This window comes from Frieseomelitta varia, unplaced genomic scaffold (assembly GCF_011392965.1).
Source record: "Frieseomelitta varia isolate USP_RPSP 00005682 unplaced genomic scaffold, Fvar_1.2 scaffold_356, whole genome shotgun sequence".
Taxonomy (NCBI): Eukaryota; Metazoa; Arthropoda; class Insecta; order Hymenoptera; family Apidae; genus Frieseomelitta; species Frieseomelitta varia.
Window position 1 is genome coordinate 533,937 of NW_025110097.1, and position 20,402 is coordinate 554,338.

At 28.7% G+C, this 20,402-nt stretch overlaps 1 protein-coding gene across 1 annotated transcript; it reads left to right on the plus strand.

The window, feature by feature from the left end:
* Window positions 1–19,422: 19,422 nt before the first annotated feature.
* Window positions 19,423–20,182, plus strand: LOC122530817. The gene is made up of 2 exons (XM_043658131.1): window positions 19,423–20,017; window positions 20,175–20,182. Exons 1-2 carry the CDS (start codon window positions 19,423–19,425, stop codon window positions 20,180–20,182), a joined length of 603 nt encoding a protein of 200 aa, XP_043514066.1.
* The last annotated feature ends 220 nt before the right edge of the window (window positions 20,183–20,402 follow it).

Here is a 20,402-nt window from a genome sequence, read left to right on the forward strand (position 1 = left end):
ACGAATTAGACGATTTAGCTTACTTTTTAGTATTTATTGATTTCCTATCGTATCTTTTCATGGCTTAATATGTTATAATATATGTAAGTATTAATTATTTATATACATATATGTTACCTTCAATGATAAAATAATATTTCTTCAGCAAAGCTATGTTATTCAAGACAAGCGATTAGAAGCGATTAGAAGAACATTATTATAACAATTATATAGATATTAGGTACAAATGAAATGATTGAATTGATAAGACTTTCAACGTTCATAAATATTGATAATAATATCGGTAAAAATATAATTCACAGGAAGTGATATAGAGGGATTTAGTAAAATAATAAAAATACTTCGTATATTAAGAAAATCCTTTATTAATGTCATGTAGAACCATCATTCACGTCTAAAATAGATTAAATTCTTCTCGGAATAGAATCATATATATCATAAATCATTTTTAATTCATTAAAACGTGAACATTATTCGTATAGATACTCCTCAAATTCTGGAAAAGTTGAAATTGAAGAGGATGTCTGATTCTAAATATTTTAAAAAATTATTCGCTAATATTAAAGTCTGATATGTTAATCAGGATAATTGTTCAACTTTGATGTCATTTAATTATTGTTAGATTGCAATTTATAAAATTTCATGATTATTAAACTCAACACAATACACTTATAATTTTTTACACGAAATTTTATCCAAATTTTTTTTTTATAGATACAGTTAAGGAGATAGAATGTAAATAAAAATACATTTTACTGATTAAAAATCATAAAAATACTCTGTTTAATAAAACTCTGATAAATCTGGATAAGTCTTAATCCTTCCCTAAATATTAATTATAAATTTTATTAACATTATAATTTTAATGTTATGTTTCGTTATATTATTATGTTACTTTTTAATATTATAATTAAACAGAATATGCATTATTTTATATCATTATTTCATCCATGTAGAATATTTGTTCTTTTTGAGCAAAAAATTTGTCCAAATGGTTTTTGCAGTTCTCAATGCAAATTTTTATTGTTTAAAAAATTTTATAAGCTCCGAAATAAATAATAATTCAATGGAGGATAATCTATGTATGAACTATAAGGTAAATACGTTATGATTTTTCAGTTAACATCCAATAATTTTTGTTGTGGATGTGAGTGGCTTAGCGTTGTTATTGTGAAAAGCAACAATTTTTCTATTAACTAATCCTGGTCTCTTTTCTTCCATGGCAGCTTTTAGCTGTATTAATTGGAAACAGTAAAGATCTGATCGTATTGCTAGATGGAAGCAACTTGTAATAAATGATGCTTTGTAATCTCAATAGACACACGCCCTTTTTTTTTATGCAATTTAGCCTTTGCAATTGTTTGTGGAGGTTCCTGTTTTTTTAATCACGGTTATTTTCAAAATATACTTTTTTCATCATTTGTTACAAATATTTTAGAAATGAGTGAATTCTGTTGGGTTAGCGTAAAATAACATGTGCGTAAATCGATGTAACAAATTTTTTTCAGACAATTTAGGATATCCAGATATGAAGCTTCTGCTTCACTCATAACCTATTTAAATGCTCTAATCTAGTATCTAATGTTTAGTTTCAATTTTCCGCGAAAAATTGTGCCCATTCTCTTCCATTTTTTTGATAATACGATCTACACAAATCTCGGTAGACTAACTGATTCGAAAATGTCAAAATTTCTTCAAAATAATGGAACCAGTATTTTGCAGTGAATATTGCTAGAACATTATAAACAATAGAAAATTTCTCACGTTCTTGCTCGACATTCTTCTCTTTCTTGAAATAAAAAAAGCTATATATAATGTAAATGTTTCTTATTTGTGTCCGTATTAACTTAATTGACTTATAATTATTTATATAAATTTATTTAATTATGATAGCAAATTATGCAAGCTTTCTAATGATATAAAACGTTTATATATGCGACAGGTTAGAAAAAACTAGTAATCATGTAATAATGTATTAGCAATATTCTCATTATTTTGTCCAATTTCTATATCCTAATCGTTTTAAAATAGGATCTCAATTGGAAAATTCATACAATCTTTATCCATGTTTGCCATTTTTCTGGATAACAATTCATCATTTTTTATTCAATCCGTATTTCAATCTTTCTCAATAAAATAGTTATTACATAAATCAATTGCTATTTATATCGTGAAAAAAACTTTATCTAATCCAAATGGATAAGATAACATATGCAGAATCAAAAACATTCGATCTTTTTACAGTGAAACAACTGATAAAATGTTTTGCTTTATCACGTTGTGTTTAAATATCTTCGAACTTTATGTTAAAGTACAATAAATATCATTTAATGACACATAAAATCGGTCGTTTTATGTGGAAATATTTGTTAGATCGAGATACATATCGTTTTTACTAAACATTTATTAAAGAAAGGCGAGAAAGAGAAATAAAGGAAATTGCGTTTTATTTAGATTTCATTTTGCTAGTGAACTTGTCATCAAAGCTTCATGGGAAATCCGTGCCTTACCTATGTTGTCAGATTGGATGACAATGGAGGCAGGTCAGAAATTTCCTTTATGGAAACGGAATAGTTAGGTTGAATTTGTGAGAATTGCTGTTCTCTTGTGACACCTCTGTTTCCAAATGTAGCAGAATAATCACATATTTATTAATATTGAATGTGATGAAGAAATTAAATTAATTGGCATGAAATTCGTGAAATAATATAATTTTTACGAATAATAAAATCTTACGATATCTTTTGACATCTTTTTAAATATAGACATAATAGTAATTATTTTTTTTCGTTTTAAGCAGCAATTTTTTAAAATTGTATTCACATCTAGTAAGTGATTATTATTATTGTCTGATTCTGTTTTGTTTTATCTACGGTTTAGAATGTACGTTTTAGCGAAAGCAAATTTTTTCCCTCGTCACGAATGGTTCCTTTTGCATGACAATACACCGACACGGCATTCGCTTCGACGATAGTGAGCCAATTTTTAGCAATACAAGAAGTAACAACGATTTTGCATCCACCATATTCACTGGATTTAGCATCTGCAGACTTTCTATTTTTCAAATACAAATTTTCCATGAAAGAAAACAGATTCCAGTAAATTTCTGAAATACGATAGAAAACGATGGTATATTATTTAAAAGCAATATCACAAAACAATTTCCTCAGAATATTTCAAAACCTTTCAGAACATTTAAAAATTTATATAGATAAAAGAGAAAATTATGTAGAAAAATGAATAAGTAAAATTTGCTTGTGTGTGTAAAATTATTGTAATATTATAAAATAAAATCATAATTTGTCTCAGAAAGAACACTTATAATTGTATTGATATTCTATGAAAAGTATTTTACTAAAAATAGTATTTAAAAATAGTATAAAAATTATTTAAAAAATACTTTAAAATAATTTCTATAATAATTTCGTTTGCTTTCTTGACAATAAAAGTTTTTTTTTTCACGATGTTGTCGAATTATTTGATACTTCTTGCGATTTCTTTCAACACTTCGAGAAGTTTAAATTATTTTTGACGCTGATCTTTTATTTAGTTCGATAACATTTGTTTTTCCATTTCAGAAATAAATTTCTAAATTAGAAAAACAATTGGAATTTCTTAAGATTCAGATGTATTATAAAAGTCAGACATAATAAGTAGAAATTTTGAAAAATAATTTAAATAGTATATAATTATTAATTATTATTTTAAGAATAGTAAAAAATAAAGTAATAAATATTGTATTTATTTATTAATAAATATTGTATAATAGTATTGCAAATAATATACTTTTCGAAATGACACACATCAAAATATATCTATTGCATTGATAGAATGATACAGTACATGTATAAAAATATAGAATATATTGACTAATTATTTTATTTAAAGATATTCTAGATATTGATTCATGAATAATATTGTTGTCATTAAGTTGCGGATTTTTGTACAGTTATATGTGCAACAAATACACAAAAAATATACAAACGATATATTAATATATATTTTTTATAATTTGCATTGCAATATACAATAATTATTTTGTTCAGATTTCAGAGAAATGATATCGCTTGTCTAGGAAAATTAATTTGTAAACAAAAAATTATTTTTTCTACTTCATAAAATATGATTGTAACATATTTAAATTTACCCTAATATCGTGCTAGAATATTCCCTGATTCTTTTGTAAATATATTATGTAAAATTTTTTTCAATTTTACATAATGTAGAGATATAATATAAATAATGTTTATTTAATAACAATAATGATAACAAGACAACAAATAATTAAACAAGACAAATAACACAAATTAACGACTCAAGTAAACTCTTTTAACAACACAATTAGCTCTTTTACACAACACAATTAACTCTTTTAACAGCTCTCTCTCAATGTTTTCTCACGACTCTCATCGACTCCGTTTTACAACTCACTCGACTCTCCTCTTTTCAAAAAGGAAAGCGCTCCAGGCGCATTGTGCTTCTCGCATCACATTCATATTTCCTCGTATTTCTATGATCAGCAAACAGGCCATCTGTTATAATTAAACATAACTAAAAATATAACTACTGATTATAATAACCGATACTACACTCGGCCATCTTGATTTAACATCTGATCTCAAATGTTTTCTCAATCACTGTCACTATCTTCGGACAAACTACTGTATCCGTCGTTAATTCAAGGTTTCAGGTGATCCACTGCTAGAGGTCGTCTGTGGTTCTTCGTGCTCACTTTTTTGCTCTACATATCGATCATTCCGTAGTACTCTTGTCACATGACAAGGTTCAAGAAACTTCGGATACAGTTTCAGTCTTGGGCCTGTCTGTGTCCGCAACCATATCGCGTAGCTTCTTTTCTCTTCTTATCATATGATTTTTTATTATAGGTTTGTATCTCAGCGATCTTTTCTGCATGTCCTTGTTCGAATCCCTTCGCATTCTTTATGAAACATAGTGATCCATTTGTCCTCTACCGTCGAATCTCCACATTTTCACGCATCTTAATATGCGTTCCAAATAAATGAAACGGAGTAATATTAGTACTTCTATTGGGTGCTGCATTCAAGTATTTTTGCGCAACCTCAAGATTCTTGTACCATTCTCTGCTTTTGGTCAAATCATATATATATATATAAAATAATAGAAAGAACTTTTCCAACAGTATTATAAAAAGACTTCTAACACTAAACCAACGACTAAAGTATAGAATTTCGAACAAGTAAAAAATAAAAAAGTTTTATAATACAATAGATTGCACAATACGATTTACAAATATTATTTAACTCTCTAAAAATGTACTATTTTATATCCATAAAATTTTTAAAATTCTGTATAAATTTGTTATCTTGATTATTATGGTAGTTCTAGTGTTAAAATAGAATTTTATTAATATAATATTGGTTATCATATTCTTATGTAGAATGTTAAAACATATAAATGTAAATAAATAATTGTATTGCATTAACATGTATGTTTCAGTCATTTAATTTAAAATATTTCGATCTGAATATAGTTATACATATATATTAAAGTTTTCGATGTTTTATACGAAATTAAGTGTAAATTACAATTTTTTGGCAATTTACAATTTATAATATTTACAAGCTTGTAAATAAAAACACTTGGCATTGCTATTTTACTTGAATTGGCTTTCTTAATATTTTAGAGTAAATATCTTTGAATACAACCTACTACATCCGAAATATCATTGTCCGAATATTCCAATATCCGAACGTTTATTATCTGAATAGAATATATATTAATAATATATGTTTTTTTTGTACTAAACTATTTTATTATTTTTTTATAATTGTGAAAGAAACTTACTGAAGGAAATAATATGGTTGGGTTATAATTTTTTAAATCTCTAGTTAGATATCTATAATTTAATACCGAACAGATGGACGTCTTATTATTCAAAAATTCCATTGACCGAACAGTTTTATTTCTCTATTTATTCGGATAGGAATGATTCTATTATGTATATATTTTTGTTAATATTTTGGATTGGTGTAAAATTGAGTCAAAATTATAACTAGTAAACTGAATGTAATATTATTCAAATAGATGTGTGTCATTTGAATATCAAATAGATGTAAAATCATATCGTATCTTTGTGAGGAAAGTATTACAATTTGAAAAAGTATGTTTTTTAGGAGAAGCGAAAAATTGATTCTGAACAAAATTAGATATTATTTTGTTAATTAAACAACACAATTTAATATTCTCAATACTTTTCACCTTATCAATATGTATTTGTGCGCAATGATAGTCAACGAAAGACTCATAATAAGAGACATTTATAGAATATAGTATAAATTAGGCAGAGCAATATAATTTCTTTTTACCGGTCAAATTATAAAAATCAATGAGTAAGATTTTCACAATTAATGAAAGATTCTGCAATTTTTTTATATTAATAATTTGAAGATCACGTTTTTTGAATTAGATCACATTTTTCACAATATACTTCTTACTGTGTCTTAATAAACAGATAAATAAATAATAATTTTCAAAAAAAAGTCTTATTAGTTCGGATTTATTCTTTAATATGTATTTTTATGTACGATACATTTTATGTTATAAAATTGTTTAGGCATTTTTTATTACCTCGAAAATTATGTTAAACAATTGCTTCTAGAATCTTCTAGAAAAAAGACGATTTGGACTTCTTGTCTACATGATGAAATTTATTGCTTTCTTTTTAATTATATTTAACCAAGGCCAACGTTTCGCTTTTTCATGCTGGCAAGAAGTCCTAACGTCTTCCATGCGCAATCACGGCTATTGTGTCGTGCGCATCTATTGTTTTCATTTTCAACTTGTTATGTCCTGCAAGAACGGTTAACATTTATCGTTCGGTCAATCAACCTCAACTTAACTGACCTGCGTTAGGCAGGTCAAGATGATTGGCTGGAGATCACCGACAAAATGATAGGCTTGCATCGGCCGGAAAGTTACTGTAGTCATTATCACAACTCTAGTGTGAGTAATCGCTGCCTCACTATCGTGAGCTGTAGTCCTACGTCATACGAATCTATCGTTTGCAAATTAATACAGTCCATTTCTCGTGATCTTCAGTACTATATCGATATCGCTAATTTTCATACAACTAACTTCACAACACTTCTTCGCACGGTCGCTATCCGATCCGAATACAAGTGATCCAAAAATATATAACATAATATACCTGTATATTTTTTTACAAGAATATATAACATAATATAGATATACCTGTATATTTTTTTGTATAAAATAGTAAATATATATAAATGTATACACATTCATGAAGAAATAGCAATGTAGGTTAACTGAAACTTTTTGATAACTTCATAAATAACAACTTTACTGAAGAATAATTCGGTTGGCTATTATACGAATAAATAAAGAATTCTTTAAAATCCTCTAAAAAATGAAAAATTCAATTTTTTTCACAACAAAGTTGTATTTAAACAAATTTAAGTATAGATATTGAAATAATCATTGAAAGAGTTCGAAAAAATTTCTAGATTGATATTTAACCTTATATACAGTAGCGAAAATATTTAACTTTTATCAAATCAAATATATATATTAAATTAAAATAAGTTTTAAATAATGGTATCTGTGGTAAAAAAGAAGTTTAATTATTACTGAAGTTAGAAAATATTTGAACATAGACAAAATTTAAAATATATACAATATTTACTACTACTACTAAACATTTACAATAAGCTTTTACTATAATATATTTATTATAGAAGTTTAATTGACCCAAATTATGCAGAAGACTACCAACCGTCAATGATCTTAAAATGAATAAATTTCATTTAAAGATATTAATTTAAAAACAAAAACAGTTATATTTCTGTTATATGTCTGGCGTATTTTATTTTTTATTCGTTTTACAATATTCTTTAATAGTTTACTTAATATTGAGTAGTATATTAATATTATTTTAAACTTTCTATAGTTTTTATAGTTGGTATCATTCTGCAAATTCATTTTCATTCGTACGAAAATCAAGACGTTCTACATTGAATCCGGTAGTATCTTCAACAATTCTATGTACTATGTTTAAATTGTCATAAAAATGCAAACAATCAACTAGAATGAGATGCTTTATTTCTTATAAATTTTCTTCATGTATTTGCCATTTGGCTATAATATTGGTAGATTCCGAAAAATATTCATAATATAAAGATAAAATATAAATGATATTTATTTAATAACAATGTTAGTGATAAAACAATAGATAATTAGACAAGACAAAGAACATAGAGTAATAACTCAAATAAACTCTTTTTTAACAACACAATCAATTCTTTTTAAATAATTCTCTTGACACTTTCTCACGACTCCAATCGATTCCGTTTCTAATTCTTTCGACTCTCTCTTTTTCAAAAAGAAAAACGCCCCGTGCCAATTCATCATATTTTCTTTTCACACATTCTTACGATCAGCAAACATTAGGCCATCTAGTATAATTAGGCGCAACTAAAGATATAATAACTATATAATACAGTATCGTCGTATTATAATAACTACGATACTACAATAATATTAGAATATCTGCCGCAATTAATTGTCTTTAGATTTATTGTTAAATTGGAAAATTCATTTTGCTTTATCTTAACTAGTTGAAGTTCTCTGTAAAATAACTATAAGCATAAAATAAAATTATGGCCTGTTATCTTCAATAATTTTATAATGTAAGAATTATTTTGTGTTTATGTTTTGTTTTTAGGGTTAGTAGTTTTCTGCAGAACTTGGTTTCATATATATTTGTACAGATTTTGTTTTACTATATTGTTAGAAATACGAAAAAGTTGAAGTTACAGAAATTAAAACAAGAATATATTAAAAATTACAGTTAAAAATTTTATGAATTTCTACAAACGAAGCATGTAATGATTAAATAAAAGAATTAAATCGTCAAGAAAAAAGCATTAGTATTAGTAGTTAAAATTTGTGAAAACCATTGCATTTGGAAAAATTATTCATCTAGTAGATGTTTAAATTATGCAAAAATTATATTATTAATTAATAGTTACATTAATTAAATGTTTCGATAATACGATATAGCAATGATTTCTGAAGTGGTAGTTAGCATCAGAATTTTAAGCAAATACGAAATATATACAGAGTTTGCAATGTTTATAAGCGAAATAATACGGAAGTTTTAAAATTATTTCCAGAAAATTAGAGAAGAATTCAGCAATATAGAAATTGCGTAATTATAGTGCATTTAATATGTACATTAATTAAAGTATATTAATATAAACAATATTTTTTGGGATAAGATCATGTTCTCCAATGAAAGCAAATTTCATATTTTTTATATGGATTTCTGCAAAATTTAATCTTTTTTTACGTTTCTTACTATAAAAGTATTAGCTTTCGTAAGAATTTTCGACAGAACATTTCCAACAATTTTCACACGTTTCAAAGCTGATATATCTTAATTTTACGAATTATAATAGTTTCTCTTTTCTTGGATTTATGTATTTCATTGCAAAATAAAGAAATGGATTTTTTTGTGAAATTTTAATATTAATTTACCTGCACTTTTGTAATCCTCATTTCTTTGTATTCCTAAATTCTATAACTACATGTAATTATAAAATATAACTTACCAATACAATGTTTTAACATGAATTAAATTTGTCAATTATAATATTTTGTTACAAAAATTTATTGTGATCATCATTAATTTTCATACAGCATTCATGGCTATTTTTGATTATTTATATTAAATAAAAAGGAAACATTCAGAGCAATCATAGTTATTCATTAATATTTACAAATTCACTTTTCATTTTAATAATAAAATGCCTTTTGCAAATAATAATTTTGACATACAAATAAAATCTTAATATGTTTAGAATTTAATTTGCAAATCTTCAGTTTCAAACTTTGGTTATTTCTTATTACTAAATTGCATTATTATAAATGTGTTATTATAAATTACATTTGCTTCTTTTATGAGACTTACTTTTTATACATATTTTTATTAGAATTCATACAACTCACTTTAAACTGTTATAGCCTCTGTTCATATATTCTTTTATGAGATTATATGAAGCATGCTACGTACAATACTATAATTATTCATATGTAGTTATTCATCCACGTAGATATGATCAAATTACTGTAGTAAGATAATGCAATATTGTTGAAATAAGCGAAGCATAATGATATTTTCATTTTTCCATAATCAACCATTAAAATAAATAAGAATAAATAAAATAAATATAGATAATTAAATTTTGAATTTTATTCAATAATCATTTTTGATCATGAAGATCTTTAACATAACTTTTATTCCGAAAAAGTGATATTTGCTTTGACAAAATTATTTTATAACATTTCTTCAGAATAGAAAATGAGCTTATATTTTTTAATTTGAAGTAATTTCTTTATCAAAAACCATATATACAACAAAAATAAAATTCATAACATAGAGATGAGATCTGAGTGTTCTGAAGCTATTGTGACTCATCAATGACGTATCCTTCTATGTACTTAACATAATTGCTACCTATATTATAATTTTTTTCTAGTAATCTTGATATTTTTCTTTCGTTATATTGTTTTACACATAGTTTAACATATATATTCTGACTATTAAATGTTATCAATAGAACCTTGGTTATATAGACATTTCTCGGAAATGCTATTTTTTCTTTTATCACATTTTTAGAATCTCTAGACTTGACTTGTATATGTCAATAAATTATTTTATATTGCAATAATTAAGTTAAAAAATAACGAATTAAACGAAAGCAAGACTTTTCTTATAGAAATACTTTTTTCTTTTATTTTTAATTGTAAATGTACGTAAATATATATTTACAAAAATATGTCCCTTTTCAAATAACATGGATCATCTTTGATAATTAAAAAGCTGCGTTGAAAATGATTAGATTATCGATTAAAAAGAAAGGATAAAAATTAAAAATTCAATTATTCTAGCTGCTAAATTGAAAGAGATATTGGAAGCCGTCTATCTTACATGAATAAAAAAATGTACTAAACACTGTTCTATATAAAAATTGAAATATAATAATTAAAATATAAAAATGACATAATTATTGAAATTCTTATTCATTAATCATTTGAAAATATAATATTTTGTTACTAGGTATTTTTTTATAATTAAAATTTAAAAAATCTTTTATAGATTTTCATAGTAATATTAAATTGTTTGTTTTTCGATAAATCGCATTTCCAATGTTATATTACATGCATGTACCTTCTTTTAATACTACACTTTTTATCAAGAGAAAACCTGATAAACCGAGAAAAGTAATGTTAAGAATTAATTGTTTATTCTTATACCATTGATACTACGTACGTTGAAATCAAAATTATTTTATCATCATTTCGTTCTTTATTAATAATAAACATTTAATGATGTTCGGGAAAGTATGATATGAATATTACGGCTTTATTAATAAAGTAAAAATTTTTTTTGAAACAAAACATCTCGAAATACAATTTCCACAGAAACACTCTCATTATTGAATCCTTTAAATGTATGCGATCGATACATTATTAAATAATATAAAATAATATTAAAATTTATTATATTTTAATTGGGAATAATGGTCTAAGTAAGAAATACTGTTCAGATTCAATAAAGGCTCAGAAAGAATATTATAAAAACACATTCAACACATTTTAAGTACCGGAATTTTATTCAACAGTGTGAAATCGAGAGAACGTTAAGTAATTATAAAATAAATTATTGAATGCTTATTAAAAAAGGAAGAAATTATAGAACTACGAAACTTTATTAATGTAAATTTTACGAAAATTAATTCATAATGTAGGACAACAATGTAGCAGTATTATTTAACAGACATATATAAACAAATACAACATTATAACGCCTTACCCTAAATATCTGTAATATGAATATTATATAATTTTTCTCCTTGTTACATACTATATTGTTTTAAGTATCCCAGTATAGAATATATACGTTGTTAAAAATTGCTGAACAACCATTTTCGTAAGCCACAAAGAACAACTGTGAATAAAAGATTATCATTTTGCTAATATCTTTCCTGTTTTATTATGTATTTAAACTGTTATGTCTATTTGAACTGTTTATTATGTATATATGTATTTAAACTGTTACAATTTCAAAAAATAAAATTGTATAACAATAAATCTAGGTTAATTTTGAAGCTTCTATTTTTAAAATGTATCATTCATTTTATTTTAAGATGCTTTTACACCACGTAGCGAATGGAAAAGTGAAAACATGTTTTCTCTTAAAAATGTTATAAATTGTCATAGTATGTAAAAATATAGAAAACTTTTTTTCATGACTGGTTCTATAATGGATTTTAAGATGGAAGCTTCTTCTTTACTTAAAAAACTTAATATACGTTTTTCCTTACCGTTCTATTTAACTTTGAATATTAAAGTTATTGTTAGTCAATGAAAATTCAAGAAATTGTAACATTTTCGTTTCGTTATATTCGTTTTTGCCTATATTAACGAAATATTGTTTGTATTTTTTTGTTTTATGATTTTGTTTTACGAAATTGTAACAACAAAATATTTAGAACATTAATGTAAGCAACTATAAGATTGTAAAAATTTTATTCTCTCTTTTTGATTCATATTTTTACATAGAAAGACTTCCTACTTGGTTGTACCACAAATTAATCCCTGTATAATATTATATATACATTATTGTATTATGTATTATATTTATATAAAAGTATGTTGTGCGAGATATCGCTCATTGTACATATACATTAAATCATAGAAATTATAAGTTATGCTATCAATTTCGTGATAGTCGGTGATAAGCATTATCTTCTCCATATAATTCTCCTTAACTATCACTGGCGTTTTGCAGTGATATATTAGGTTGTCCATGATAACTAATCTTACATGCAATTAATGATTGCAATCAAATCTTCATGTCTACCTTAAAGCTTGTTTAACAGTGTTTAGAGAAAAGAAAAAAAGTTTCCAAATTTGACACCAATTCAAATATTCAACGCACAATTCTTTAGAAATTTTACGCAATGACATTGATGAGTTTTTTACGAAATGTCAAGAGTCCCTAAATATCGTTTAATTGCATTAAAAAGTCAAGGAATAAAATTTTTCTGTTTTCTCTGAAAAAGAAAGAAGATTATTATTACGAAATTAAAAATCTTTATATCACATATTTATTTTATCACGCTTTATATTATGAGAATAAATTTTAACTATTTTCAACTATTAATGTACTGCAGAGTTTTGTAATACACAGATACTGCGAATTTACACTATTAATAGAGATATTTCTCTATTTTTGCCAACACTTATTAATGAAGAAAATGATTTTATTTGTTTTATCCTTTAAATATTATAATATGATAAATACTCTGCTTTCAATATTTTATATATTTGTCTTATTTACATTTTTGCATTTTCAAATTTTTTTATAAAAACATGAAAATCTATAGTTTACCTACGTTTAAAAATTAAATTAAATACGTTTAAATTAAATTTCTTTACAATTTTTGTGTTTAAATAAATAGAAAAAAAGAATTTAATTTCATTTTTTAGTTATCTGGTCTATATAGTATAGATGTTTTAAATAATTTTAAAAGTTAGTAAATTAGTTTGAGAAATCCACGGTGAGAGTGGCTGTATCTTCGTTATGTTATGACTTGCTAGATGTGTACTATTTTACTGACTATTGTACTGACTGTCGGCAACGTTTGTCTTTTTCCCCTATTCTTTTTTATGACCTATGTTGGTTCCTGCAGTCCCTGGGACTTTTTCACCTGCATATTCAATGTAAAATAATTTAGATTTTGTTATATGAAGGCTGAAATGAGCGTGATTCATTATGTGTCGGTTTGCAGGAAAAATTTCGAAAAACCTGTTCCGCTTGCGTGAATGTTTTGGGAGTTTTATTTTGATCTTTAGGGAGATGTCATTGATATTGTCAATTACCCGCGTTGCTTATGAACGGATTTGGATGCGAATCATAAGCAGAGTTAAGTGAGTTTGTAATGAAGTAGGTCATTAATGGAATTTTAGCTGTTTGGTGGAGTTTCCACGTCGATGTATCCTGAGATTTGTTCAGTATTATGCTGAGGAATTTGTTTTGGATTTTTTGCACTTTGTTAATAAGCGTTTTAGCTGCCCAGGTTTGGTATCCAGGTTGCATATATTACGCAAAGTTTTGTCTTGATGGATGTCTTTAGTCGGCTGTTTTTTTGCAATGAGTTGGTAGAATTTTTTAAGAGTACTATTGGTTTTTTTGGAAGTTTCTTTAGTTGGACTGATTTTGTCCAGTCTTGGGGCTTTGTTGAAAGGAAAATTTTTAATTATCTTGATGATCATGTGAGGTGTGCATTTAGGAACATTTATTTGCGTCGGTAGAGTTTGCGTTATGATGGCTGATTGTTATTTATATCTTCTTCTATGGGGGAATATTGTTTCAGGGCTTTGATGTAGATCTCGAAAAAGCTTTGGGCTAAGTTTTTGGGTTTTTCTTCGTCTATGTAGAAGGTTGCATTGCAGAAGGTTGGGATCTTGGAAGATTAATAGGTTTTTTGTTCCTCCTGTAATCTTGTAGGTATGCCAGAGAATATGATCCATTTTGTGTATGGTGAATAGTTTGTTTCTAGTTTCTGTTATTCTTTTCTTTATGGAGTTAGAAAGTAAGTTTTTGTAGAGCTTATATGTGGGGTTACCAATCCTTTGGTGTATTCTTCTATGTCTGTAGTGGTGTGATGATCTAGTGATGATGCGTCGCAGATAATATTGTGAAATGCTGTTTGAATTTGGTGGCTGAGAGCCCTTATTTCTGTATCTTATGTCAGTCGTGATTTGAAGGTACGAATTTATCTTTAGTTCGTTACAATGTTTGGTACATATGTTCCAGTCGGTCAGTTTTGTCGTGCATGGTTGTAGTATCTCTTGCAGCAATAGCGTAACCTGGAAGTATCTGGATGGTAGATCGTCTATAGTTTGTCACGTATGTTGATAGGGAATATTGACAATTTCGGCGCAGTAAATTGGATTTAGTCCTTGGTTTTTTATGCTTTCACATATTCTGGATACAGATAAATATATTAAACCTTTGAGTACAATGGTTATGGTTTTCGGAATTGATCGTGTATGTATGATTTTCAATGATTTTTTTTTATGGCATAAGATTTTGAACTCTTTGAAGTTACTGACTTTGTTGAACATTATCTTTAGTACGTCACTGTTTGATTTGAAACGCGTTTTGGTATTTGTTTCTAAGCACGTTTCTAGTAATTTTTTTCGTGGTTGACTTTATCATGGATGTATAATGGTGCAGGTTTAGTTGTCTAGAAATTTTTGTACGTCATGTTTGGGTTAGATGTTAGTGATGGTGATTTCCTGATGTTTTTTCTCCATGTCCTTCGATAAAATAGTCAGCAAATGTGCTGAATCTGTTTTGTGTGTTGCTAGATTTATGATTTAGATACCTGCCTTGATTCTGGTTGAGCTGTGTATTCTAATAACGATGAGGACCGTCTCCTAGTTGTGATAGGGATGCTAGGTTCTTCTGCGTACTTTCTTTTTGTTGGAGCCCATGAATTTATTTTTTCTGTAGGCACGCAGTGGATTTATGCACTCTGAATTGATTTTTAATTGCGGTACGTACAGTACGCGAGTCAAACTCACTTCGCTATGTGCACATGATAAAGAGGTGCGTATGCACTTTGGAACATCACTGCCATGACCGGACTCCTGTTTGCTTCTGTCAGCAGTGCGTTAGAGTCGACCCTTATATAAGATCACTTCAACTCTCTTCGTATCCTTCCCGTTCACGTGATTGGGAAGGTAAATCGTTTTCGGCAATTGGCAAAGATCAGTCTTGTAAAGTAAGTGCTGCAATTACTTTATGAGTACTGCGTCCCGGCGATGGATCTCTCACATTACGTTTATTGATCCTGGCAATAGGATCATGGCAAGAGGAACGCATCCCTATATTAGTAAATATTTTTTAAACTCCTAGTAGTCTTGCAATTTGTCCTAGTGGATATTCGACAGGTTATTATATCGATTTTAATGGTTGCACGTGAATACTAATGTGAACTTCTACTGGAGAAACATTATTGCAGTTTCACTAATGTGTAATTATATTTATGATTGCGTTACAAGGTTCTGTGGATACTACGATTTAACTTTAGTCTTTTTTTCGTGTTATGCATGTATGCACAGGGTATCAGCTAAGAGGTTTGGATGATTTTCTATTCTTGTTTTATGTCTATTAGATCTTCGTTGGATTTCTTCCCACACGAAGGGAATTTGTAAGTTCTTGCGCAAATCTTCATCCTTGATATAACAGAGTGTATTGTTCTTCAGTCCTGTATTGACACGCAAGAAGGTAGGACGTGTTTTGTTCCGCGTGTGCTGACTATACGTAGTGCTAACTGCTGTGATTTCGTGTTTGTCTTTGTCGCATCCCAACTCGATTGGGTGCGGCAAACGTACATTTCTACATATTTTTTATTCGAAAGATAAATTCCAGTGTAGAGGAATTTTTTTTTAAAACAATGGATAAAGTAAACGCACCTCAAAATATGGCTTCTCCAGAATCTACATACGCGAGTGTGGTTTAGAAAGAAAATTTCCCCACGAAGGAACATGCTATTGTACTCAATGCATACGAAGATATTACCATAAAAGATTATATTTTGGGAGTTAGGAAGGCTCTGAACCCAACTAATATTCGATTTGCTTCAAGAATTGCGAATAATAGAGTATGTATGCAAAACATGTGTTGACAAACTTGCGTCCGGTAATTCAAACATGCTCACCGATTGATTTCTGTTAAACCGCTAATTATGAAAGCCAAGCGAATTATTCTCTCTAACTGTCCTATTATTCCTCACAATGTTATACTAAATGCATTCAAGCAAATGGGAATTAGAATCGTTTCTCCTATCTCCTTCATAAAAGTAGGATTCACAGAAGGACGATTCACACACATACTCAGCTTTCGCAGACAAGTATATATTCATCCGGACGATGTAAACAAATTTCCGGAGAGTCTACAAGTAAACTATGATGAAACCTCTTACTGGATCTTCATCTCAACGGACAACTTAAAGTGTTCCCAATGTAAGAGGGAAGGACATCTGGCGAAACATTGTCCTAACTCTAATAATAAACCACAACAACAAATTAAGAGCTCTTCATTATCTACCAAAGTGAGAAATACAAACAAGGCGGAATCATTTCCTCCTTTGATTATTGAAAAGCAATAGTCTCTAAATGAGGAGTATAAAGGCCCCATTCGAAACAAAATTTCCAATAAGAGACCACTCTCTACAAGCTCTAACAGTAGTTCCTCGCCTGCTGACCCCACGACAATGGATAAAAATGTAACCCCCACCACAATGCAAACTTCCCCTCAAACAGGGAGACCTCTCCTTTTGTGGCCCCTAGGCTATTACTCCGCTCAAAAAGCAGAAGAAAGATGGAACTAAGGTTGATCAGGTTGACTCAAAAACTATTGATTTGGCACTTGAACCAAACTTTGATTAAACAGATTTTTATTAAAAATCCGGACATATATATTATAAAATTCGAACAGTATAAAGAACTGCTAATTAAAGCCAAAGGCAATCCGGACATTGTTCAGTTGGCACAATCCTACACTAACAACCTTTCTTCGTTAATTAAAATGCTGCGGGAAACCTATCCCAGCTTGTCAAACAGATTGATTAAAAATATAATTTCACGTATTATTAAAAAATTTGAACTTCATGGCAGCTGGACCGAAGATAAGGACTGTGGAGACGGATCTTTCTCATCGCAGGATCTAGACTCGGACTCCGACTTCTCCATTTTATCAGAGGACGACGCTTCGATCAATCTATCAGTCCATTCTTAATTAACTTTTCCATGAATTCAAATTGCCGTCACCTTTGCTCTAGTACTGGGCTGAAGTTGCTATACTGGAACTGCAGAGGAATTTGCAGTCGTAGAGAGAAACTACAAAAACGCTTAGAAGAAGTCGATGTATTTATAGGCGTAGAAACTAATTTTAAAAATCATAAAAAATTTGATTTCTCCGGTTTTCACACATACAGAATTGACAGAATTCACAGACCTGGTGGTGGTATTATATTTTTGGTAAAAAAAAGTCTAAAATTTACACCCATTCAAGATCTGTGTGGTATTACGGACAACCTGAAAAGGAGTCAAAATACATTACTTAAATTCCACCTTAAACTTAGCTGCCTGCTAAGGATTCTTGGACGCTCGGTCTCACAAATAGAATGGAACCAGTTTTTTTCCTCTCTAAGTATGCATGATCCCCGTATCATCTTCAGCGATTTCAGTTCCCGTCACACTTCATGAAACTGCTCCAATATAGATACCAACGGAATCAAACTCCTAAACTCGATAAACGATTCTGATTTAATTCTAGTTAATCCAAACACACTTACTCACATTGACTTTAACCGAAATAGTTTATCTAATATAGATCTAGTTCTTTGCTCACCAGCCATTTATGATTTAATTAAATTCAATATTTTTAAGGATTTCTGGGAATCAGACCATTTTCCTATAATTGTAAATCTTCTGGCCGATAAAACACTTTACATCCAAAAACAATGAGGATTTACCTTCAAAAAAACTGGATTCAATCACACCTTGATGAAACAATCACATTCGAAATTTCCAGACCCTTCATTCAGTTCACTCGATACCATCGGAAAATACAATTTTTTTTGAAATGTTCATTTCAAACCCCTTCTCCAAAAACCTCTAATATCAGATAGCACAGGAACCCAGTTCCATGGTGGAATGTACTAAGCTCATATGTCTTAGAAAATCTGCACTTAAAAAGTGGAGATACTCACGCAACATAGCTGATTTTATAGAATATAAGAAACGCGTAGCTTCTGCGAAAAAGTATATAAAGAAATGTTGACAATTTCAGAAAATTCGCAGAAAGCATTTACTTTGAAACCGATGTGACATATGTTTGGAAGATATGCAGGATCCTGAAAAATAAATGGGCCAGTGTTAAATTCAATGAAAGCTACTCAGATCGATTAACTAAAAGATGCAATTAACAAACTCAATCCTCCTTGGGTTCCAACTTTCGCCTTTCCAGAATTATACGCTAATGAAAATAACCAGTTTCTCAATTCGCCTTTTGGCTTTCATGAATTTAGCCGAATTTAGCCATGAATTTACCTGAAGGCTTCCCCAGGCCTTGACAGAATTGAATACATTTTAATTGTCAAACTGCCTCTCTCAACCAAACTGATAATACTTGATCTATTCAACGAGATCTATTCGCTCAGTATATATTCTCCAGCGTGGAAAGAAAGTCTTACGTTTTTCATTAATAAGAAGGATGGTAATGGAGGATGGATCCGACCAATCTCGTTAACATCTTGTCTCTGTAAAATATTGGAAAAAATGATTAAGTCAAGGCTTCAATGGTGGCCAAAAACTTCTGACCTTTTCCCCTCTTCTCAGGCTAGTTTTCGACCAGGAAGATCTTGCGCTGACAACCTTACAATGCTGACTATGTCCGTGAAGGAGGCCTTTTCAATGGGCAAAGACGTACTGGCTTGCTTTCTTGTCAAAGGAGCGTTTGATAATGTTAACAGTGATATTCTAATGAAAAAATTCAGTACTATGGAATGCCCTCATAACATTGTTAATCTCGTAAACTTTCTAACGCACGAACGTAATGTCACGTTTGTTGTTAACGACTCCTACATTTTCATAAGAAAAGTATTTAAGGGCTTGTCCCAAGGTGGAGTCCTCAGCCCTCTCCTATATCTTATTTACGTGAATGATATTATAGTCAGCCTAAATCCTTTTATCCAAATTTCACAGTTTGCGAATGACATAGCTATTTACTGTCCAGTTACAATACCTAGCAAAAGTAAAAGAACTTTAGAAAAAACTATCACCATCTTAGGTGCCAATTTTGACCACCTTGGTTTATCTTTAGCACTTGAAAAGACTATCCTAATTCACTTCAACCAAAAAGAGATCCGACCAGGTACATGCTCGATTAAAATTGATAATCACTCCATCAGATCTAGGAACTATGTTCAATTTTTAGGAATATTTTTCGACTATCGACTTAAATTCAATGTGCACATTGATTACGTTCGCAATAAATGTTCAAAAAAACTAAACATTCTTAAATTTATTAGTGGCATAAAATGGGGAGCTGAATTTTCCACACTCATTTCTTTATACAAAAAAACCTTATTCTCATATCGATTACAGTTTCTTTGTTTTCGTTTCTAAAACTAAAAACCTAATAATAAAGCTGGAGAGAATTCAATACGCAGCTCTAAGAATTGCTCTAGGATACCGTAGTAGCACTCCCACTAATATTATATTGGATGAATCCAGATTGTGCATGCTGCAGCACAGAG